The sequence below is a fragment of the Eptesicus fuscus genome, chromosome 6 (assembly GCF_027574615.1).
Source record: "Eptesicus fuscus isolate TK198812 chromosome 6, DD_ASM_mEF_20220401, whole genome shotgun sequence".
Taxonomy (NCBI): domain Eukaryota; kingdom Metazoa; phylum Chordata; class Mammalia; order Chiroptera; family Vespertilionidae; genus Eptesicus; species Eptesicus fuscus.
The window spans coordinates 65,987,231-66,011,879 of record NC_072478.1 but is presented as its reverse complement, the minus strand read 5'-3'; the positions used below and the strand labels follow the sequence as shown (position 1 = coordinate 66,011,879).

General features: G+C 42.0%; 2 protein-coding genes across 4 annotated transcripts in view; one reads left to right on the top strand and one right to left on the bottom strand.

Moving 5' to 3' along the window:
* The window catches only part of MFSD8 (major facilitator superfamily domain containing 8), a 60,981-nt gene extending 43,935 nt beyond the window's left edge, over positions 1 to 17,046 (bottom strand). For 2 of the 3 annotated variants that reach the window (XM_054717750.1, XM_008143421.3), the window contains exons 1-6: positions 16,878 to 17,046; positions 14,700 to 14,791; positions 12,199 to 12,242; positions 4,466 to 4,706; positions 3,097 to 3,210; positions 1,126 to 1,270 (exon numbers count right to left, since the gene is read on the bottom strand). In XM_054717750.1, coding sequence (XP_054573725.1) covers positions 1,126 to 1,270; positions 3,097 to 3,210; positions 4,466 to 4,706; positions 12,199 to 12,242; positions 14,700 to 14,791; positions 16,878 to 16,942 — 701 coding nt within the window. In that variant the 5' untranslated portion in view covers positions 16,943 to 17,046. Of the gene's footprint in view, positions 1 to 1,125; positions 1,271 to 3,096; positions 3,211 to 4,465; positions 4,707 to 12,198; positions 12,243 to 14,699; positions 16,617 to 16,877 lie in introns of all 3 variants that reach the window. The other variant, XM_054717751.1, reaches the window with a different exon arrangement.
* Positions 17,047 to 17,124: 78 nt separating this feature from the next.
* Positions 17,125 to 24,649, top strand: part of ABHD18 (abhydrolase domain containing 18) — a 42,513-nt gene continuing 34,988 nt past the window's right edge. Inside the window, exon 1 of the mRNA XM_054717752.1 lies at positions 17,125 to 17,405. The gene's annotated coding sequence lies outside the window, so the exon portion shown is untranslated. The remainder of the gene's footprint in view (positions 17,406 to 24,649) is intronic.

Here is a 24,649-nt window from a genome sequence, read left to right as displayed (position 1 = left end):
GGAGGGACCAGGTCTGCAAGGGAGGGCAGTTGTGGGCGATCAGGCCAGCAGGGGAGGGCAATTGGGAGGGACCAGGCCTGCAAGGGAGGGCAGTTGGGGGCAATCAAGCCTGCAGGGGAGGGCAGTTAGGGGTGACCAGGCCAGCAGAGGAGGGAAGTTGGGGGCAACCGGGCCTGCAAGGAAGGGCAATTGTGGGGTACCAAGCCTGCAGGGGAGGGCAGTTAGGGGTGACTAGGCCTGCAGGGGAGGGCAGTTAGGGGTGACCAGGCCGCAGGGGAGGGCAGTTAGGGGCAATCAGGCTGGCAGGGGAGCAGTTAGGCATCAATCAGGCTGGCAGGGGAGTGGTTAGCAGGTGATCAGGCTGGCAGGCAGAAGTGGTTAGGGGCAATCAGGAAGGCAGGCAGGCGAGCAGTTGGGAGCCAGCAGTCCTGGATTGTGAGAGGGATGTCCGACTGCCCATTTAGGCCCGATCCTACTGGGATCGGGCCTAAATGGGCAGTCGGACATCCCTTGGGGGGGTCCCAGATTGGAGAGGGTGCAGGCTGGGCTGAGGGACACCACCCGCCCACCCGTGCACGAATTTCATGCACCGGGCCTCTAGTACTATATAAAATGGGGGAAAAAACAACCACCAAATTAATCCAAAAGCATATGTAATCTACCTTAATCAGTATTTGAAGATCTACAGTGATTTTTAAACCTTATAAATGATTTTGGACTCTTGGTTAAAGTACTCCAAAGAAATATAAACTAACCAAATTTTTGTAGCTTTATAAAATTTCTTCTAATATATAAATGATAAAAGATACATTTGAAGTAACTTTAGTATTTAAGGTTGATACTAATCATTAATCCACTTAAAATATTGCTTTCATGCCATTTTCCTACTTAGAAAACTAAAATTAGTAAATCAAGACCAAACCTTAACTTTTCAAAGACCTTATAGTCTGTTCTCATTTATCAAATTGTCTATTATTTTAGTTATGAGTAAGTACATTAGCAAATCAGAAAATAACACAACTATAGACATGAAGTAACAAATAGACTTCTTAGAAATAATTATCCTCCAACAATGATAATGCTTATTTAATCACAAAAGTAGTTTTATCATTTCTGTCTAATTACCTTAATATAATAAGGATCAGAATAATATTTAAAACTCCAAGGAAGGCGCCAAGTAAAACTGGTGCTGTATACATGTTTATCTGAAGCTGTATAGTCTCCCATGTCACGCCCTTTTCTCCAATGAGTGCAAAACAGGTCTGAAAAACTTATTAAAGTAAAACGAGACAGATTTTTAAAGATGTGAAAGACGTTTACCATGAAATTAGAAGTAACATGGAATCATTCATCTACATCATGCATCTGAACAGACAGAAAAAAAAAACTGGTTCTGGATGAAGGGGACAGAAAAATTCACTCTTTCTATATAAAGCACAGATACAGTACATACACAATATACAGTATGTCTGTGGTATTAAAATTTCATGGGATGGAGTGATTAGGAAAAAAATGTCTAAAAAAACTCCTTAGGAGATCAATAATGAAAAAAAGGTCGAGAAACACTGATCTGCATGAATTTACAAAGGATTATATCTCAAGTAGTTACTTCAGTAATTTCACTTTTTTAAACATCTCCATAAGATATACAATTTCTTCCATAAATGAATTATACGTTTAGTCAATCTCGTGTCACATTTCAAGTAAATATTTTAAAATATTACTGTGTATATGATATTTAAATTACATACATTTAATATTTTAAATCTAGTTTTATGGCACAAATCAGATTGGGAGAATACTGATTTGCTCTCCTGATTTAGATTCTATATCTGGCTCTTCCAAAAATATACACGTACTTTTGTGGTGAGGATTAAGTAAGATACTGCAGCACTTAGACCAGTATCTAGCATATACTCAGTAAATGTTAGTGCTTATTGATGTAGTTATTATTACGGAAGTTATCTGAACTTTTCAGGCCTACATTTACTCATCTATATAGAATATTTAAATGAAATAGTCTTTAAAATATGCTTTAAGTGGTCAAAATATTTACTGAGAACCTGTGTACACCAGATACTGTGCTAGACACTGAGGGTAAAGTAAGACCCAGAGTATTTTATATTATGGCAGTAGATCCAATTCTACATTTGTAAAATACTGTATAAATATAAATAAAATATTATATATTTTACTTCAGCATGCTAAAATGAAATATCAGATATTGGTGAATGTTGAGCTTTTTCTTGGTTAAATAAAGTAATGGAAACTGGAGTGAAGGTGGCATCTTGAAGTAAACTGGGTTGAATTCAAACTGATATCCATAGCTTCATTTTTCAATGCATGAGTCAATTATATGGTTTCAATGTTATTCTAGGCATAAAAATGACTGATTTCTCAATTCAGCAAAAAGTACTTGTCCTTGGAGAAGTATTAAATATAATTACAATTTTTTATACATAGCTAAGGATAGAAGCTTTGGAAGAGGAAGATAATATTAAGTCTTTTTAAATTCTTTCATTTTTTTCATCCTCGGAAAAGTCTTAAGGTATGGACAAAGGGCAAAAGGATAAAGAACCTCCTATAACTTTCCTTAAATCCTTCAGTCAAAAAAAAAAATTTGTTTCTAGTTGGAAAAAGAAAGCAAACTCTTGCAGATAGATTAAGCTAAATGATTATTTCACAGAATATATATTTCAGTCAGATAGAATTAGGTTTGAACCTCAGATTTCCCATTTATTATCTGACTGACCTTGGGTCATTTGCTTAGATTCTAGGCCTTGGTGCCGTTATCTGTAAAAAGGGACTAACTAAAACACTTAGAGGGCAGGAGTTAACATATATACAGGATGGGGCAAAGTAGGTTTACAGTTGTTCGTATGGAAAATAATATAATTAATAAATATAAGAAATTTTCACATAAAACTGTAAACCTACTTTTGCCCCATCCTGTAAAGAGTCTAAGTCTCACTGCTGCATCCAAAAATATTCGTTTCCCTTCAACTATGAAGTTTTCTATTCGGATTTCATTTAACATTTGAACTCAGAAGTTCTGCCCAATTCAAATTTAAGCAGTTACAAGTGGAAAACACCTACCTGGACCTAGAATAAAACCTAATGCTTGACATGCACTTGTATTTGCCATGGAACTTGTTCTTTCCTGAAGGGAAGTAGCACCAGCAATATATGATCTAACAACTGCCACATTTCCTAAGAAAAGACACAATTAAAGAAAATATCTTTCAGTTTATAAAATTTCAACTTAAGCTGGCTTTATGCAGAGGAAATATTAATCCATAGTATAGTCACTGCTTCCTCTTTATGATCATACAAAGTGTGTTTATTGAGGAAATGCATCAATTAATAGAAAATATTACTTTTAGTAAAATGAAAACACAGTTAAATATTTGAATGAATAAAAAATGGCATTAACCCTAGCCGGTTTGGCACAGTGGGTAGAGCATTGGTCTGCAGACTGAAGTGTCCCAGGTTTGATTCTGGTCAAGGGCACATGCCCGGGTTGTGGGCTCGATCTCCAGTAGGGGGCGTGCAATGATTCTCTCTCATCACTGATGTTTCTATCTCTCCCTCTCCCTCTCCCTTCCTCTCTAAAATCAATAAAAACATATATTTTAAAAACTGGCAGTTTAGGAATGATTAACTACTTTTTCATCATTAAATACTGAGAAAGCACTGAGTACTAGTAAATAGCATATTACTCATTGCTATAACTATTTTTTTTTTCATTGCTATAACTATTTTTAAAAGCAAGATGTCACAAACTGCATGCTTAGACTGGTAATAAAAGAAACAGAAAAAAATCCACTAACAATTTAATTCAAAAATTTTTTGAGCAATTATTGTGTACAAGAGACTTTGCTAGGGACCAGGCCACAAAATATATTTTTTTAGTCTAATTGTCTCTAATTACAAAAAAGTTTACTGTCTGGTTGGTGATATAAAATAAAAACAGCACAAAACAGTATATAAGAAAGGAGCAGGGCCCTAGCTGGTTTGGCTCACTGGATCTCTATCAGCCTGTGGACTGAAGGGTCCCAGGTTTGATTCCAGACAAGGGCACATGCCTGGATTGCGCTCGATCCCCAGTAGAGGGCATGCAGGAGGGAGTAGATCAATGATTCTCTCTCATAATTGATATTTCTATCTCTCGCTCTCTTCCTCCCTGAAATCAATAAAATATATATTTAAAAAAGGGACAGGGTAGCCTAAGAAAATTCATGGAAAATGTGAAACTTGAATTAAATCTTGAAGGATGAAGAATGATGGGAACAGAAGAAATAAGTAATGGGAACATTATGAGCGGGAGCTAAATGATAGGAAGATATCTATCTGTTTGCAATCACACATCTATATGTTGAACACTGGATATGAGATTAAGTGAGACTGGGCCATAAATTTGTGAATCTGACACAACAGAACATACACATATATACATGTATATTACCTGCTCCAAATCCCACCAATCCACGAGCAACCAACATGTAGTATTTATTATGAGAAGCTGGGACGTGCACATACGCATAGAGGCAGTTGGCTGCCACCGAAATGAAGATGGAGACAATGAGAGGTTCCTTTCTTGGTCTATAATTAGACCACAAACCAAATATAGGTGAAGCTACCATTTGGCCAAGACTAAATGAAGCAATAACCCAGCCCAAAAAACTTGTATCAGCAGTCTGGTCAATCTGCAGGAAAAAAAAGTACAATGCTTTAAGAATTATCATCCAAGGAAAGTCAAATTTAAAACATAAATACATTTTTTCTGACATGAAATATATTTTTTAATATATTTTTATTGATTTCAGAGAGGAAAGGAGAGGGAGAGATAGAAACATCAATGATGAGAGAAAATCATTGATTGGCTGTCTCCTGCACGCTCCCTACTGGGGATTGAGCCCGCAACCTGGACATGTGCCCTTGACCGGAATTGAACCCGGGCCCTTCAGTCCACAGGCCAATGCTCTATCCACTGAGCCAAACCAGCTAGGGCTAATATTTCTTATTTTAAAAAATAAAAACAATTCTAACTAATATAAGTTTTGTAATACCATTATTTATAGTAAGTGTTCAGATTTCTGACATTACAATGATATGTACTGAATTCACTATACACAAGGAAAATGCTTGAGAAGCTTCATATTTTGGAATGATTATAAAGAGTTGGTTCAGCCTGGCCAGCGTGGCTCAGTGGTTGAGCATGGACCTATGAACCAGGAGGTCATGGTTTGATTCCCGGTCAGCACACATTCCCGGGGTTGCAGGCTCAATCCCCAGTAGGGGATGTGCAGAAGGCAGCCAATCAATGATTCTCATCAATGTTTCTGTCTCTCTATCCCTCTCCCTTCCTCTCTGAAATCAAAACTATATTTTTTAAAAAAGGTTGGTTCAGCCCTAGCCGGTTTGGCTCAGTGGATAGAGAGTTGGCCTGCAGACTGAAGGGTTGCAGGTTCAATTTCAGGCAAGAGCATGTACCTAGGATGCAGGCTTGATCCCCAGTAGAGGACGTGCAGGAGGCAGCCGATCAATGATTCTCTCATCACTGATGTTTCTATTTATCTCTCCCTCTCCCTTTCTCTCTTATCAATTTAAAAAATACTGAGCCCTGGCTATTTTGGCTCAGAGGGATAGAGCATCAGCCTGGGGACCAAAGGGTCCCAGGTTCGATTCCAGTCAAGGGCATGTACCTTGGTTGCAGGTTCCTCCCCGGCCTGGGCCCTGGTCAGGGTTCCTGCAGGGGCAACCAATCAATGTGTTTCTCTCACATCGATGTTTCTCTCTGTCTTTCCCTTTCTCTTCCATTCTAAAAATCAATGGAAAAATATCCTCGGATGAGGATTAACAAAAACAAACAAACAAACAAAAAATAAATAAATAAATAAATAAATAAATAAATAAATAAAGGTGATTAAAAGTTTCTATTTAAAAAAATTGAAAAAATAATCCTATATAATAAAACCCTAACATGCAAATTGACTGAACGGCAGAACAACCAGTCGCTATGACGCGTGTTGACCACCAGGGGGCAGATGCTCAATGCAGCAGTTGCCCCCTGGTGGTCAATGCGCTCCCACAGGGGGAGCGCCACTCAGCTAGAAGCCAGACTCACAGCTGGTGAGTGCAGCGGCAGTGGCGGGAGCCTCTCACCTCCGAGGCAGCACTAAGGAGGGGGCCTAAGCCGGCAGGTGGACATCCCCCAAGGGGTCCTGGACTGTGAGAGGGCACAGGATGAGCTGAGAGACCCTTCTCCCCCAGTGCATAAATGTCATACACTAGGCTTCTAGTTGGTTTATAAAAATCTTGTTAAGCCCAGCTGGTGTTACTCAATAGCTGAGCATAGAACTATGAACCAGGAGGTTCAATTCCAGGTCAGGACTCATGTCAGGCTTAGTCCCCACAAGGGCAACGTGCAGGAGGCAGCTGATTCATTTTTCTCTCTAATCATTGATGTTTCTATCTTTCCCTTCCTCTCTCTGAAATCAATAAAAACTTACCTTAAAAAGTATTTTTAAAAATATAATCACATTAACATTATAATAATAATATGACATTCTTTAATTCTTAGGAAGTAAAAATAATTATTTAAACTTATATTATTATATAAACTAAACAGCCATTAGCACTGTAAATCTTTTTCCAAAGGGGCACAATAGTCACATGCTTATGAGACAATAAAAACACAAAAGCTGAAAGATAATTCTCATTAAACCTATTACTAATTCTTCCTTTGAACATAAACAATTCAAGTGGGTTTATATATCATGATGAATGTTGAGGGGAGAACCAAATGATTAAAATTCACAAAATGCAATACTTTCAGAAATAGAAATTTTCAGCTTACAAAAATATATGATAGGCTATATAATAACTTGAAAAAATAAGAACCATTAAATTTTAGGAAATAAGTTTTTTTTTGTTTGTTTGTTTGTTTTTATATTTTATTGATTTTTTACAGAGAGGAAGGGAGAAGGATAGAGAGTTAGAAACATCGATGAGAGAGAAACATCGATCAGCTGCCTCCTGCACACCCCCCACTGGGGATGTGCCAGCAACCCAGGTACATGCCCTTGACCGGAATCGAACCTGGGACCTTTCAGTCCACAGGCCGACGCTCTATCCACTGAGCCAAACTGGTTAGGGAGGAAATAAGTTTTAATGTATAGGTTAAGTGGTATAACAACAGAAAAACCATGGCCTTTTCTAAAGATATTTTTAAATAGTTTAAAGTGAAAATATTGAGGTACATTTTGAGGGGAATTAGAAATAACAGTAACTGAGTATAATGATTCATAATATTTAAAGGTCTAGCCTTTAAAATATTTTTCAGTTCACTAGGCAGGTAAGTTTTTTTCAATTACAGTTTACATTCAATATTATTTTGTATTGGTTTCAGGTGTTCAGCACAGCAGTTAGATAATCATATACTTTGCAAAGTGATCCCCCCAATATTTCAAGTACCCTCCTGGCACCATGCACAGTTATAAATAGAAATAACAATATTAACAATACTAGAGGCCCAGTACATGAAATTCCTGCACTCAGGGGGGTCCCTCAGCCTGGCCTGCACCCTCTCGCAGTCCAGGAGCCCTCGGGGGATGTCCAGCTGACAGCCGTCAGTTGGACATCCTTAGCGCTGCCATGGAGGTGGGAGAGGGTCTGCATTGAACAACTGCCCCCTGGTGGACAGTGAGTGTCATAGCAACCAGTCATTCTGCCACTCGGTCGATTTGCATATTAGCCTTTTATTATATAGGACTAGAGACCCAGTGTACAAAAATTCGTGTACTGGGGGGGAGAAGGGGAAGGTCCCTCAGCCCGGCCTGTGCCCTCTCACAGTCTGGGAGCCCTCAGGGGATGTCCTACAGATGGCTTAGGCCTACTTCCTATGACCTAAGCCGCAGTCTGGCCTCCCTCTGCGGGAGGCAACCTGCCAATCAGAAAGGCGCTGTTCCCATCATCTTGTCACTGCTGTGGCTGCATTGCAGCTGCAGCAGCTTTGTCTGGAAGGATGTCCGAAAGGACGTTCCACTGTCTGGTCTAATTAGCATATTATGCTTTTATTATTATAGATTATTGACTATATTCCCTATACCATACTGTACATCCCCATGACTGTTTTTGGAACTACCCATCTATATTTCTTAATCCCTTCACCTTTTGTACCCAGTCCCCCAAATCTCTGCCCCTCTAGCAACCATAAAAATCTCTTGTTTTAGGCACACTGGTTTTTATTTTTTTCCTGTATTACCTTTAGTTCCTTTTCTTCTCTCTCTTAAAATATAAAATAACTTCATGTCATATAAATTTTAAAACTAATTTTCCATGCAACAATGAAAACTCCATTTTAATGTTAAATGTGTAGTGATATAAAAGCAAAAAGATAAAAGTATCTTCTCAGAATATCAGTGGCTCATAAGCAAATATCTATTTCATGGACAAAAGTGAGCTGACTCTTGAGGATGGCTCTAACAATATTAACAATATTTGCTGGTGACTACTGGAAAATTTTATTTTAATTGCATACTATTCTTTACATTGATTGGAATCTGCTAGAATTATAATAGGAAAGTAACAACAGAAGGTGTTACTTCAGTAATTAAACTGTTACCTGTGTTCATGTGCGTTTTCTCTCTTACAATAACAGCATCTCATTTTTGGTCACCTCTGATGATCTCCATCATATTGTTTTCAGGATAAAACCTAACTCACAAGCTGGCCACTGTCTGCCTCTCTAACTTCTCTGCACAATTCTAACTTCTAGTAGAACTGTTTGAACTTTCCAAAATGAGCCAACCTTTTTTGCCTCTAGGCCTTTGCACATGTTCCTCTACTGCCCTGTCCACCAGCAAAATCTTCCCAATCTCCTACTTCCTTGCCCCCACCTTTCCTTCAGGTGCCCAACTTCCTCAGGACTTTAAAACTTGTCTTCCGGGATCTCTACTTTGGATTAGCAACATCCCCCTATTACCCATGTCTGTCTATCTGTGTCTGTGTGTGTATGTATGTCCGAATGTCACTTCTTTCTCCCACACCTACACACATTTACTTTTAGACCTTTACCTACTTATTTTGTATTGTTATTATCTGTAAACATGTTCAGTTTGGCACACTTCAGTGAAAATTGGATCTATATCTCCTCTTAAAAACAAAAAATAAACTTCCGGCCCTAGCCAGTTTGGTTCAGTAGATAAAGCATTGGCCTGTGGACTGCAGGGTCCCAGGTCCGATTCTGGTCAAGGGCACATGCCCGGGTTGTGGGCCTGATCCCCAGTAGAGGGCATGCAGGAGGCAACCGATCCATGATTCTCTCATTATTTATTTTTCTTTCTCTCTCTCCCCCCCTCCTTTCTTCTCTGAAATCAATAAAAATATATATATTTTAAAATTAACTAATAAAATAAAGTTTCATAGTACTGTATTTCAAAACATTCTTCTCTAAACATGTTAATAAATTGACAGACTCAAAGTTCTAGAAATCTTAATGTTTTGCTATGGGAGCTGAGATATGAATAGAGGTGTTCTAAGCCATAACTATCCTATCTAATAAAGAGGGAATATGCTAATTGACCCTCATACCATTGCAAAGATGGTGGCGCCCAGAGCCAATAAGGAGGGAATATGCTAAATGACTGTCCCGCCCACAAAGCTGGTGGCACTCACAGCCAATAAGGAGGGAATATGCTAATACATTGCCCTGCCCTCAAAGATGGCGGCTCTCAGTCACAAGATGGCAGTGCCCAGTCTCCTCAGCCCCTCAGCCACCCAGAGCTGCCCAAGGCTCAGGTAACCAGGGCAGGCTGAGGCTTGTGCTGCCGTCAGTGGAAGCAGCAGAGGTGTGATGGGGGCATCACCTCCCACCCCTGAGGGCTCCTAGACTGACAGAGGGGCAGGCTGGGCTGAGGGACCCTCCTCCAGTGCATGAGTTTTCATGCACCAGGCCTCTAGTTCACTTATAAATGACGAGAGGCCTGTTGCACGAAGAAATTCGTGCAATAGGCCTTCCTTTCCTTGGCTTCCAGCACCGGTTTTCCTCCAGCACCCGGGACCCAGGCCTTCGCTCTGGCCGGAGTCTGCTGTCTTTGTCTTCGCTGCGCTGGAGAGCCGATCCTGTAGATCCCTTCACCCCCCCCCCACCCTCCCTCTCATAACAGGCGTCCTGCCCCGCCTGGCCACTCTGCACCTGGAGCAGCTGAGCGGCAACCATCTTTGTCCTTCTAATTTGCATATTCCCTCCTGATTGGCTGATCGGCGTAGCAGAGTGATGGTCAATTTGCATGTTTCTCTTTTATTAGTGTAGATTGCTTATTTATCCAATTTACAGTACGGTGGTTAAGAGTCAGATTTTGGTTTCAGATAGGGTTGGCTCTGCCATTTTCTAGCTATGTGACCTGGGGCAAGCTAACTTTTCTGAGTATACGTTTCTTCATCTGTCAAACAGGCGTGATAATATCCACGTCACAGGGTTGTTATGAAGATCAAAAGATGATGTAGGTGAAAGATTTAGTACTGTGAAGGCACATGTGAACTCTCAATATTATGAGATAACTTGAGAAAATTAAGTTTTTTGGTGAAAATATTATATTTGTATTGCTAAAGAACCAATTATAAGTTCATGTAATCAATACATTTACCTTTAAAGAGCTTTCAAATATCTGGGGGAAGGTGTGAAAATTCAACATTAGGTGTGAAAATTCATAATTAGGCTGAGTAGACCTAATTATTGCAAATACCTTCTCTTGAGAATTTTGAGGTTAATTACACTTGATCTTAGCCAAAAGGCCAAGAAGCGATAGAATTTTGCGGTTAATTAGACTAGATACAGGGACCATCAACCAAATCAACAGTTGTGATGCATGGAAATACATTTTTAGCAAAGATGTTTAACAAATTTAGCTGATTTGTTAAATATTGTTTCAATTCCAATAACTCTGCCAGTATGGAAAGAATTTTTACTGTCATGGATATAATTTTTTTTAAATTTTTTATTTATTGACTTGAGAAAAAGAGACATCCTTTTGTTGTTCCACTTATTTATGCACTCATTGGTTGATTCTTGTACGTGTCCTGACTGGGCATCGAACCCCCAACTTTGGTGTATTGGGATGACGCTCTAACCAACTGAGCCAACTTACCAGCGCTCATGAGTAATAATTTCATGTAATATAATTTTAAAATTAATTTTCAAAATAGCAATGCAAATGTGGCACTAAATCTAGTTTACTTTTGTTTTGTTTTTATTAGGGAGGTGGTTTTGATAGGAGACAAAAGTGGCTAAAAAGTAGGTGACCATACCTGTGCATTTGCCTGGGACTGATCAGGTATAATCCTATTTTCCTGGCATAGCACTCCTTTCACTTCAAGTGTTCTGGTTTGCACAATAAAGCATATGATCACATCTATACTAATAAAAGCCTTGGGGGTGATCAGGCCAGCAGGAGAGGGTAGTTGGGGGCGATCAGCTCTGGGGCAACCAGGGATTGGGCCTAAACCTGCAGTTGGACATCCCCCGAGGGGTCCCAGATTGGAGAGGGTGCAGGTTGGACTGAGGGACACCCTCCCCAGTGCATGAATTTCATGCACCGGGCCTCTAGTTACTTATAATCTTCTACTGAATTATTATCTTGAGTTTTTCTAAGGAAGATTAAAGCATAGCCTTAGCCAGTTTGATTCAGTGGGAAGAGTGTTAGCCTGGGGACTGAAAGGTACAAGGTTTGATTCTGGTCAAGGGCATATGCCCAGATTTCGGGCTCGATCCCCAGTAGGGGGCCAGCCAATCAATGATTCTCTCTCAACATTGATGTTTCTCTCTCTCCCTCTCCCTTTCTCTCTAAAATCAATAAAAATATAATAAAAATTAAAAAATAGATTGCCCTAACCAGTTTGGCTAAATGGATAGAGCGTCAGCCTGTGGACTCAAGGGTCCCAGGTTCGATTCCAGTCAAGGGCATGTGCCTTGGTTGCGGGCACATCCCTAGTAGGGCATGTGCAGGATGCAGCTGACTAATGGATGTTTCTCTCTCATCAATGTTTCTCTCTCTCTATCCCTCTCCCTTCCTCTCTGTAAAATATATTTTAAAAAAAGATTAAAACATAGAATATCAAAGAGACTCCAGAAAACACTTAACTACATAAAAGTTAATACTATTAAAGCTACTTAAGAGAAGAATAAAGTGTACAAACCTTTTGGAGGTAGGGCCATATTGACATTATCACAATAGAAAATCCTGTAAAGAGGTAAACTGTTATTTATATTTACAATAATTTCATCACTATAAATACAATTTTTTAAATTCTAGAATGGATTTTAAAATTCTGAATTTACAAATTTATGCCCCCAAATGTCTACTTTATCAAACAATGTGGTTTTAGACTTGAAAGAATATATAAGTATAGTCCTTGACCATAATCCTATCTAATAAAGAGTAATATGCAAATTGACTGTCACACCAAGACATAAGATGGCTGCCCCCATGTTGCCACAAGATGGCTTGCAGGGGAGGGCAGTTGTGGGAAGTTAGGGGTGACCAAGCCAGCAGAGCAGGGCAGTTGGGGGTGTCCAGGCTGGCAAGGGAGGGCAGTTGGGGGGACCCAGGCCTGCAGGGGAGGGCAGATGGGGGGGGACCAGGCCTGCAGGGGAGGGCAGTTGGGGGGGGGGTAGGACTGCAGGGGAGGGCAGTTTGGGGGGCCAGGCCTGCAGGGAAGAGCAATTGGGGGGGACAGGCCTGTAGGGGAGGGCAGTTGGGGGGGACCAGGCCAGCAGGGGAGGGCAGTTGGTTGTACCAGGCCTGCAGGGGAGGGTAGTTGGGGGGAACTAGACCTGCAGGGGAGAGCAATTTGGGGGGCTAGGCCTGCAGGGGAGAGCAGTTGGGGGGGACTGGCCTGCAGGGGAGGGCAGTTGAGGGGGGCAAGGCCTGCAGGGGAGGACAGTTGCGGGGGACCCAGGCCTGCAAGGGTGGGCAGTTGGTGGGGACCAGGCCAGCAGGGGAAGGCAGTTGGGAGACAGCAATCCTGGATTGTGAGAGGGATGTCCAACCACCAGTGAGACATCCCTCAAGGCGTCCCAGATTGGAAAGGGTGCAGTCTGGGCTGAGGGACACCCCCTCCCCCCGTGCACAAATTTCTTGTACCAGGCCTCTAGTTAATAAAAGTCAATTACCTATTTTCCCTTCCAAGCCTTTACTATAAATGGTAATTACTAAAAGCTTTGTTAAAGTGTTTATAGCAGAAATTAATGGAGGAAAGGCCACTAGGTTATAGAGGAAGAGCTAGACTCCTAATCTGTGTTGTTTGGGAGAGATTAATTAACTATAGGGATGTCTAGGAATAAATGAAAGAAGGCAGTAGTTATAAAGAACCAGGACACTGCCCTAGCTGGTGTGGTTCAGTTGGTTGGGCATTGTCCTCACACACCAAAAGGTGGCTGATTTGGATTCCAGGTCAGGGAGGTTTCGGGCTCAATCTCCTGTAGGGGGTATGCATGAGGCAGTCCATCAGTGTTTCTTTCCCTTTTTCCTCTCTCTCTCTCTCTCTCTCCCTCCCTCCCTCTTTTTCTCTCTCTCCTCTCTTTTATTAATCCTCACCCAAGAATATTTTTCCATTGATTTTTAGAAAGAGTGGAAGGGAGGGGGAGAGACAGAGAGAGAAACATCAATATGATATTGGTTGCCTCCCACATGAGCCCACCTGCAACCGAGGTATGTGCCCTTGACGGGAATCGAACCTGGGACCCTTCACTCTGCAGGCCAACACTATGCACTGAGCCAAACTGGCTAGGGTTCCCTTCCTCTCTCTTTAAAAATTAATTTTAAAATCTTTAAAACACACACACACACACACACACACACACACACACACAAGGATACTTAAGAGAAACGTCATTATTTCTGTTAGGCTTCATTGATTGAGATGTAATGATAAACTCCAGTGCTAGTTGTCAATTTTAAATGGTAGGCACATGCAATCAAAATTCTATAAAGTTTTTTTTAAAGAAGTTTTATTAAGATATAATTCACATATCATACAATTTACACATTTAAAAAATACAATTCAGTGGTTTTTAATATAATCAAATATTTGAAACCATCATCAAAGTCAATTTTAGAATATTTTATTAACCTAAAAAAAGAAACCCTGGCCCTTTAGCCATATTTTGCTACAGTTTAGAATAGTCACATTCATAGAAACTAGAAGTAGAATGGTGGTCCCTAGGGATTGGGAGGATGTGGAAATGAGGAGTTGTTAACTGGGTCAAGAGTTTCAGTTTTGCAAGGTGAAAAACTAATTATTGGTTATATAGCTATGTAGATATACTTAACACCTCTGATCAAGATGGTAGAGTTGAATTTATGCAGTTTTAACTCAATAAAAATAATTTTTAAAAAATTAAATACTAAAATACTAGAGGCCAGGTGCACAAAATTCATGCATGGGTAGGGTCCATAGACCTGGCCGGCAATCAGGGACGATCTGCAGGGCAACCGGGGCCCCCCCTCTGGCACCCACCTTGGCTGGCCTGGGGCCTGCGGGTTGGGGGCAGCTCCTGCATTGAGCATCTGCCCCTATTGGTCAGTGCATGTCATAGCAACCGGTCGTTCTGCCATTTGGTCAATTTGCTCATTAGCCTTTCATTATATAGGATACCTTATATAAATTTCTAAAATTATGTGATTTCTAGTACTTACCTACACTGCTGAGAAACATAGTAAGATACAGAATCCTAATAGATCTCCATCGGCTCTTATAATGCTCCTCAGTTTCTATAATATCCCATTCTCTAGGTGTAAAGAAGAAAGACGTAGTACTAAGTTATCTCATCAAATGCAAATCTTTCTGTGGCAGACTTTTATTTGCTATGGTCTAAAATCATAGAAATTATATCAGAGGTATAATTTACTAATATTGATTTTTCTGTACTAATTCATCTATGAATAAGCATTATTCCTTTGGATTTCCATGGGTTGTATTTATGCATCATTGTACAATTTTATTATTCCAGAGTGCTGAAACTTGTTACACTGACAAAATAAAGTTTATAAAAATAAACAAACTAGCTCCAAAAATTACATCTCCCACAGGTATGATATACAACTACTAAATATCTTAAAGATAATTACTGTCATCATTATGACATGCTCTACTTGATGACAGTAAATTAACTTTGCTGCTGGAAGCTATCTGGCTGGGTCAAATTAATGTAGACGTGACACCAGGAAGGTCTGATGTGACCTAACACATTCTTAGCCTGAGACCTCCTGGAACACTTGCCTTTCCTCTAACACATGGACTAGAGAGACTGGGTTGTTCGTTCATATAGGCTTGTGATCTGGGCTAAAGGCCAAGTATATTAAAAAAGACAAGTATATTAATCAGACATCCTACCTCTGTCAGGTGATATACATGAGAGTATGTACCCATTACATTTTCACATATGCATAAAGAGTTAAATTTACTCTGAGAATTATGTTTTCAAATAATTAAGACAAGCAAAACAGACAAAATAATTTCTGATGTTCTAAGACTATTTTCTAAAATAGATTTCAGACTCACAGTCTTGAAAAAAGAAACTTTATTTTTCAACTGTGATGTGACTGGGAGTGGTAGAGAGGGAGGGAAGAGGAGAGATATTAGATCTACTGTGTCAGGTATATTAAATCAGTTCCTGATACAACAGATACGTATGAAGTGCTTAACATCACACATGCCATTGCATAAATAAGAAGAAATCTTTAGGCCTTAATCAAACTTCTATGTTCAAACTACACACAATTCTATTGACCTTATATATGGTTTATGAACCAGCACCAAAGTAGAAGTCCCAAAATAAAGTTGGGAGAAGTTGCTGACAGCAACAAAAACAGGTTTGCCAAGAGATAACAAAAACATGATGAGGGATAGTCTGTCAAGAACAGAATAGGCAAAACACTAAAAAAAGACATGAAACTTTAAAGTACAGCAGTGTATAATAAATCAGAATAGAAGCAATAGTCCAAAATGTCTCAACAGGCCAAGAACATCACTCCATGACAACATTTCAACATTGATATGAACTGTAATCTCAAGATAAAATTACATTACATGTATTGTTTAGTAAATCAGAGACCAGAGAAAGACATTTTCCAAAGAGTTTCAGACTGGTTAAAATAAGGTTTGGTGCTTAAGAAACACAAGTGAGCAAAAATTAACGTAGACAGCTTTAATTGTGTATTAATATACTTGATTTTAACTATTATTTCAAATATAAAATACTTAACTCCGTTTTCCTAAAGGGAAAAATACATACTTAATTGCAGTGAGAGATAAACTAACAATTCTGAATTACTGTCCACAAAGTAGAAGCAAAATAACCTTTTAATTAAGGGTCAAAGTACACTTCATCTCCTAAATGCTAAAAATAAAAAGTTGTCTTTATATATTTGGCATAGGACAACGGTGAACCCATTTCAGACGGGTTCACTTGCTAACAAAGAATCCAGCAATTAGGTCAATACTAAGAGCTGTGTGTTCAAGTAACAATGAAAACCATCATCTCGGAATTCCTGTGAAATGTGTGAAGGGCTGAGCTCTGGAAAAGGCCAAGTGCCGAATGACGGAGGCTGCACCTGCGGAGTGAACGTGCGAAGCCCTTTGACTTTCTCTGACACCTTCACCAGGACCCGCGGGCTCAGGCGCGGACTCCCCCCTCCACGGCGGTGGGAGATCATCTTCCGGTCACGGGTCACCTGCCGCCCCGGGCACCACCCCCGAACCCCCCCACCCCCACCCCACCCCCGGCCTCTTCTGCCCAGTAAGGCTGACGCCGGTGAAGGGGCCAGTCCCAATAGCGCAGGAAGGTTAGGGTTCCTTCCCCCACATCCGCTCACCTGCTTCCGGGTGTGCGGTCGCCTAAGAGCGGCTCCTGCTCGGCCTGGACCCCCAGGCCCGCCATAGTTACCGCGCTCGCTAGGAGGTGAGAGACTAACTCTCGCGACACCTCCGGCGCCTTCACATCCCACAATGGTGCGGGCAAACCAATCCAGCGAGTGCGCGTGCGCGCCCGAAAGCCAACAGTTGGCGGAGCGCCCCAGGTCAGATTGGGATCACGCGGGACTCGGGGCGGGGCGACAGGAGCCAGGGGCGGGGCCCTGTGTCCCAGTCCTCGGTGGGTCTGCGCCTCTCGGGTTCCGCCACCGCGTGGAGGCCAGCCGAGGAGAGTGCTGGGCGTGTCCAAACGGCCACCCCGCCCAGGTCCTTGGGTTTCCCGGGGCTCTGGTGCCTAGCCGAGCTCCCGAGTTCCTGGAAAGGCTGCTGGCCCTGCGGTCGGAGCTCGGACGCGAGGCGAGTCCCGGGAGACGGGCAGTGCGGTGTTGGGAGACTCGTCGACTGGACGGCAGGCGCCCGCTGAACGGCCAGTAAGTCGCCGGTCCGAGCCACGCTCCCGAGCCTCTCGACGCGCGGCGTACGTGCCAGGAGTCAGGGACTGGCTGGAGACGCCGGCGGGGTCTGGGGCGCAGGGCGAGGTGGGGGTATGCACACAGGCATGTTAGTTCTTGACCCCCGTGGAAGTTGAAAGTGACTGCGCGCCCTTTTTCTCGTGTCGCTAACTGCCTACTTAGGGCGTAGATGGGGCCCGGAAGATGGGGTCCAGCCCCAGCTAACCTCCTGATCCCCGGATCCGCACCCCCCTGGGGTCTTCTGCAGAGCCTGCTGCTGCTGTAACCTGGGGGTTAGAAAAAGCACAGCAGCAGCTAAGCAATGACCAGCTCTTCATCACAAGGAAAATTGTACTGTTTTATTAGTACTAATACATTCTCATGCCCTATGACACATTTCTATGTTACCTAGACCTAAGGTCCAGAGAAGTTAATAACTTACCCAGAGTCATTCGGTGTGGTAGTGGCAGAGTTGGAGCAAATTCAGTTCTTTTCAACCAATATTTATGAACACTTATCCTATTGCCAGACCCTGTGTTGTTATAGGTTGCACGGTATATGCCATCTATTCTGATCTTTGTCTTGTCTGTGACCTTTGGTGTATCCTGTCAGACACATTCCGCTGGTGAACAGTGATATTTGAAATGTGTTTTCTATTCGGAATTATCTTCTTTGAATCCAGAACTGACATTTTGTACTTGGATTCAGTCTTGCAAATTTGTAACAGCCCACAGAGACATATCGGATTCCTATGATTGGCTCCAAGAAAGTACATATATAAAATAATTAGTGGGGTTTTTTCTTGTTTTTTTTTTTTAATGTAATATTACTTTACTGTATCATCAGCTTCTTGTTTAATCCCTGGAGTCTAGTACAATGTATGGCCTCTGCGTGTGTGTGTGTGTATGTGTGTGTGTGTGTGTGTGTTTTACAAAGGGATTTTTAACCAATATTAAACCAAGCAGAATGTTTGCTAGTTGAATGCTTATAGAATTACCTCATTTCACCCCTACAATCCTCCGAGGTGGGATTGTCTCAAGCATGCAAGGAACTGGAAAGCATGGAGATTAAGTAATTTGCCCAGGGAGCTAATAAGCAAGAGAGATAGAATCTAAGAAACACAGGACTCCTGATTGTAAAGCCTGTGCTTTTCACTGCCAGCCTTCCTGTGTGTGTGGGGGGGGAGGGGGGGGGATGTGAAGAAGAATCTTTTCCAATATCTCTTAAAATATATCAGAACAAGTAATCAATTTTTATATATGAAATAATTTGCTGTTATGTATTAGGCCAGGTGTTGTTTCCCTTTTATAGGCTAAGGTGACTTACTCAAGGTCACATAGCTAGTGGAAGAACTAGCTCTGATATTTTCCATTGCTGCCTCCAAGTGATGACTTGAGACCACAAAAGTACATGGAATGTAGTGCATGTACGCCTTGTGAAATCTAAATAAACCTGTGTATTGTACCAATTTAAACAAAAAGGAAGAAAAAGTTATTTCTTAGTAATACAGCACCCAAACAAAGTAAATATTTGTAAAAGCCCATGGAAAAGAGGAGCTAGGTTTGAAAAGCTATTAGATTATTTGCTGAATGTTTCACATAGGTTGAGACAATCCATCTGATGAGTTTCCTTAGATGACTGCTTAAAATACCCCTCTAAACAAATGAACAGATAAGTTTCCAATTTACCTGCTCTTCTCTTGTATAAGATTAAAAGAATTGAATTTGTGGAGGCTAGTAGATTTTAATAGTGGATATCTGGGTTATCTAAACACATTTTTTGTTACTTGTATTGAAAATATGTGATTTAAAAGTAAAGTTACAAGATAAAAATTAGGTTTGCATTTTTGTGGAGTAAAGTTGTATATTGTGGTATTTTTTAAAATTCATTTATGCCTTTGAGATATGTATCAACTATATGAGGATAAAAGTTCAGAAAAAAATTAGGATTGCATTGTTTAAATGCTTAAGTACCAGAGTGATAGGAAATAAAAATACTAGATGGCAAAAGAGATGTTAAGTACCACTTTAGCAATAGTGCTCATTTTTAGGAAAGACTTTTCATTCCTTGGCACTGTACAAGAATTTCTATTTTTGTTTCACTTTATTTTTCCCTCCTTGGCTATTTAAAAGTACAGGAGGCAATTATGTCAGTTTGGCTTGATACATACTTCAACAGTGGGTCCTATTTCTGCAGAAGCTCGCCGGTGTCACACTAGTCTGATGTGGTGGCTTTAAGTATTTGGTATGGCTCCAGATGGTGCCTCCATTTGATAAATTGGAGTTATCTTTCCCCTGGGCTTGGATTATTATCTCTCCATGGTGGCACTGGATAGCACTGAGCCCTACCTAGAAAGGGTGTCCCAGAAAACCTGATCTTTTTACATTGTTCTTGGGACTGAAATGGGACTTAAAAAGATCTGTGTAACCTCGAACTCCAGAACCAAACTATAGTAAGTTATGTGTGTTTGATTTATTTTCTGTTCCTTGTTAAGTCAGGTGTTTTCAGCAAGGGATACACTGGCTCTAGATTTGGAGTACTAACTCTTTTTTTTTTTTAATTTATCTTTATTGTTGAAAGTATTACAGATGTCCCCTTCCCCCCATTCCTCCACGCCCCCGCCCCCCAGGCCTTCACCACACTATGGTCTGTGTCCTTGGGTTATGCAAAGACTTAGTTCTTTGCTTAATCTCCACCCTGTCAACCCCCCACCCCACCCCACCTCTGCCTTACCTCTGGAGTGCTCTCTTATGGCCTATACTACATGGAATTAAAGTGATCTGGAAGGCTGACTTTTCTAATATAGGGTTGAAAATTAGAAATAACTAAATTTTATAGTACTTTACAAAATATTTGAAGAGTTCAGTGCACTGAGGTTCTTTCCCATTTCACTTGCAACTTTCTGCTTTTAAATATATATATATTTTTAGCCTTTCGGCCGGAACCTCCATATTCCAGTAATTTGAGAAAATGACTAACACAAAAGGAAAGAGGAGAGGTACCTGCTATATGTTCTCTAGGCCTTTTAGAAAATATGGAGCCGAAACCGGTTTGGCTCAAGTGGATAGAGCGTCGGCCTGCGGACTGCAAGGTCCCGGGTTCGATTCCGGTCAGGGGCATGTGCCTTGGTTGTGGGCGCATCCCCGGTGGGGGGTGTGCAGGAGGCGGCTGGTCGATGTTTCTCTCTCATCGATGTTTCTGGCTCTCTGTCCCTCTCCCTTCCTCTCTGTGAAAAAAGTCAATAAAATATATATAAAAAAAAAAAAAAAAAAAAAGAAAATATGGAGTTGTTCCTTTGGCCATATACATGCGAATCTACAAGGTGATATTGTGGACATCAAGGGAATGGGCAGTGTTCAGAAAGGAATGTCCCACAAATGCCACCCAGCATGCAATGGGCATTGTTGTGAACAAAAAAGTTAAAGGCAACATCTTGCCAAAAGAATTTATGTACGTATTGAGCCTATTAAGCACTCTGAGAACCAGGATAGCTTCCTGAAACGTGTGAAGGAAAATTATCAGAAAAAGAAGGAAGTCAAAGAGAAAGGTACCTGGGTTCAACTGAAGCGTCAGCCTGCTCCACCCAGAGAAGCACGCTTTGTCAGAACCAAAGGAAAGGAGCCTGAGTTGCTAGAACCTATTCCCTATGAATTTATGGAATAAGTGGAGGGGAAAAAAAAGACTTCTGTGCTGATAAAATATGTTTCTCTTAATTGGTAGAAGTGTGGCGTCCCTTCCCCCCAAAAAATAATTAAAGAAAACTTGGTGTCCTAGAAAAAATAGATAGATAGATAGATAGATAGATAGATAGATAGATAGATAGATATAGATTTCAGAGAGGAAGGGAGAGAGAGAGAGAGATGGAGACATCAATGATGAGAGAGTAATCAGCTGCCTCCTGCTAGCCTACCACTGAGGATCGAGCCAGCAACCTGGGCATGTGCCCTGACTGGGAATCAACCATGACCATGACCTCCTGGTTTAAAGGTCGATGTGCAACCACTGAGTCACACTGGCCAGGCACAACTTTCTACTTTTTTTAAAAAAGGATTTGGGTGCTTTATTTTATTTTTTTTTTTTTAATCCTCACCCAAGGATATTTTCCCATTGATTTTTAGAGAGAGTGGAAGAGAGGGAAAGACAGAGAGAAATATTGATGTGAGAAAAACACATTGATTGGTTGCCTCCTGCACGCATTCCAACCAGGGCCCAGACCAGGGAGGAGCCTGCAACCGAGGTACATGCCCTTGACTGAAATCAAACCCAGGAACCTTTGGTCCACAGGCGTGTGCTCTATCCATTGAGCCAAACCGGCTAGGGCAAACTCTACTTTTATATGTTTGTCTTGTTTTTATCTATTACCAACCTAGAAGAATAGTGCCAAGGAAAATGGGATGTCTCATAACCAGTTTAGCACTTCTTACTGTGAAATGTGAGTGCTGGAATTTGGGGTTCTTTCTAACACTAACATGGGATCTGCTTATAGCCATTGATACCATAGATGTTGCAGAGGAAGACATTGACCCCTTCCTTTTCCTGCCACTGTAGAGAAAATAAGTGGCGTGTAATACTCCCAAAAGACAATGAAGTCCTGTGTTATCATGACATTCACTGTTCTACTGCAGTTTAATAAATTACACAAAATGTACTAGTGCCATTTTTTTTAAACCCAGAATGACCCGAGGAGTAAAATAATTAAAAGCATCAATCATCTCTTAGAATTGTCTTTCCTTATGCTCTAGAATCTCCCTGAATATAGGTATATATCTAAATATATTTAAAAAGTTGGCTTCCTATTTGAAAACTGGAGCACTAATTCAGAATGTTGGTAATTGGGTAAAGAGTAAACTGTTCCATTTTCACCCCAGCCGAATATACTTCAGTTCAACTCTGACATTAATCTCTCACAGATTAACATCACAGGAGTTAGTGCAATTCCTATAGGTTAAGGGCTCAGTTCTCCAGATGCCATTACTTCTGATGCCAGCCACACTCTTAACTGATTTAGCTACAAATTTGGGGGTTTCTGTGACTCCTGTGGATTGGTAATTTGCTAGAACATTCAAAGAAACTCAGGAAACCACTGTATTTATTATTGGGGGCAGCGGGAATGGCACTAGGTGTTAGACCAGTAGGGTTAGACTGGACCTGGGTTCAGCAAACTTGATACGTGAGTTCTGTCTGGGAAATAATTCAGAGCCAAGACTCAAACCATAAGAGAACATCCTATATAATAAAAGAGTAGTATGCAAATTGACCAAATGGCAGAAAGACCAATCGCTATGATGCACACTGACCACCGGGGGCAGATGCTCAACGCAGGAGCTGCCCCATGGTGATCATTGCGCTCCCACAAGGGGGCGCACTGCTCAGCTAGAAGCCGGGCTCACGGCTGGCAAGCCCTGTGGTGGTGGCGGAGCCTCTCCTGCCTCCGCTGCATGTTGGGCAGTAAGGAGCAAGGGGTCCCAGACTGTGAGAGCCCTGGATTGCGAGAGGGATGTCCGCCTGCTGGCTTAGGCCCGATCCCCCTAAGCCTGCAGGCGGACATCCCCTGGCTTAGGCCCGATCCCCCTAAGCCTGCAGGCGGACATCCCCCGGCTTAGGCCCAATCCCCCTAAGCCTGCAGGCGGACATCCCCGGCTTAGGCCCGATCCCCCTAAGCCGGCAGGCGGACATCCCCTGAGAGGTCCTGGTCCTGGACTGCAAGAGGGCGCAGGCTGGGCTGAAGGACAACCCCCAACCCCCACCCCACCCCCAGTGTACGAATCTCGTGCACCAGGCCTCTAGTTTATTTATAAAATCACAGCAGTAGAAGAAGTAATTCCTAGAAGAAATGGGTTTAGGAAATAAGTTATAGAGGCAAAGGAAGAAGGGCCCTAGGAGCTTAGAAGTGAGGGAGGTTCAGGTGACAGGCCTGAGGGGATGGGGAGGGGAAAGGCACAGGTGAGCTCTGAGGAAGGAGAGTGCATCAGATCCTCATGGGAATCCTAATCAGAGTACTATCAATGATCAAGGCCAATTTGCCATACGCATGCATGCAGGCGAGGACACATTAGTAGTATTAGGTGAAAGGCCTCTTTGCCCTATGCAGGTATGAGGGCAATGACTCAGTAGCAATATACGTACTGCATAAGTACACCCTTATGTAACCTGTTTATATTAATAATAGTGGCCCGGTGCATGAAATTTGTGCACAGGGCAGGGGTGTCCCTCAGCCTGGCCTGCACCCTCTCACAATCCAGGACCACTGGCTCCTAACTCGAAGCACCAGCATGTCTTTATTTTTATTTATTTAATTTTTTTTTTAGGGCAAAAGCCTATGATTTTTTAATTAAACCTGAAAAACTATGATGGACAGGAATGACAGAAGACCCATCCTAGATGGATGGGATCCTGGGGTGGAGAGTGGGAAACATTCTTGACACACTTGTCAGAATTCAAATGGGGTCTGTGGACTGAACCTTAATACCATTTGAATGGAGATTTCCTCACTTGGTTGGGTGGAGAATTGTTATATAGGAGTGTGTGCTTTTAGGAAATACACAGCGGAGTATCCGGGTATCCTGTCATATGTAGAGCATGCTCTCAAACAGCTCAGAAAAAGACTGGGGGAAATGGACATGTATGTATATAAATGCACACACTCACACACAGTCTAACCTTGCTATTTTTGACTCCACCTTTGTGCACCTGCCTACTTGCTAAGATCCGTAACTCCAGAATCAAGGCTTGCAGAGCTTCCTCGGGCATTGGGCCACGGCCAGGGTGCAGGAACCCTGCAGACAGACCCACGGACACAGTCCCAGCTGAGGTCCAACAGGTGCCACTGTTTTCTTGTTTCCACTCCAGTATGTGAACTGGGGTCTGTTTCGCGATGGGTTCCGTTGGGGCTTTGGCATTTCTCTGCTTCCTGGTGGCGTCTGGCTGTGTGGGATGGCCTAGCTGGTGCTCCAGTGGCTGCCGGTTCCCTGAGCCTGAGAAGACTGTGCGGTAAAATACGGAGAAAAGATCGTGTTGTAAGCAAGTTCAGCCTGCCCCATTTCAACCTTAAGGAATCAACAGCACCCATCACATACAGTGTCCTTTCAACGGAAACACAGAGGGCGCTGCCCTGAGCACGCACGGTGCCGTCTCACTGGGGCTCACAGATCAGCAGCGATGGCCACTTGTGGATGACGTCGTGAGTCGTGATGCTGAGGCAATGCCGGGGGTGAGCCTGGCTG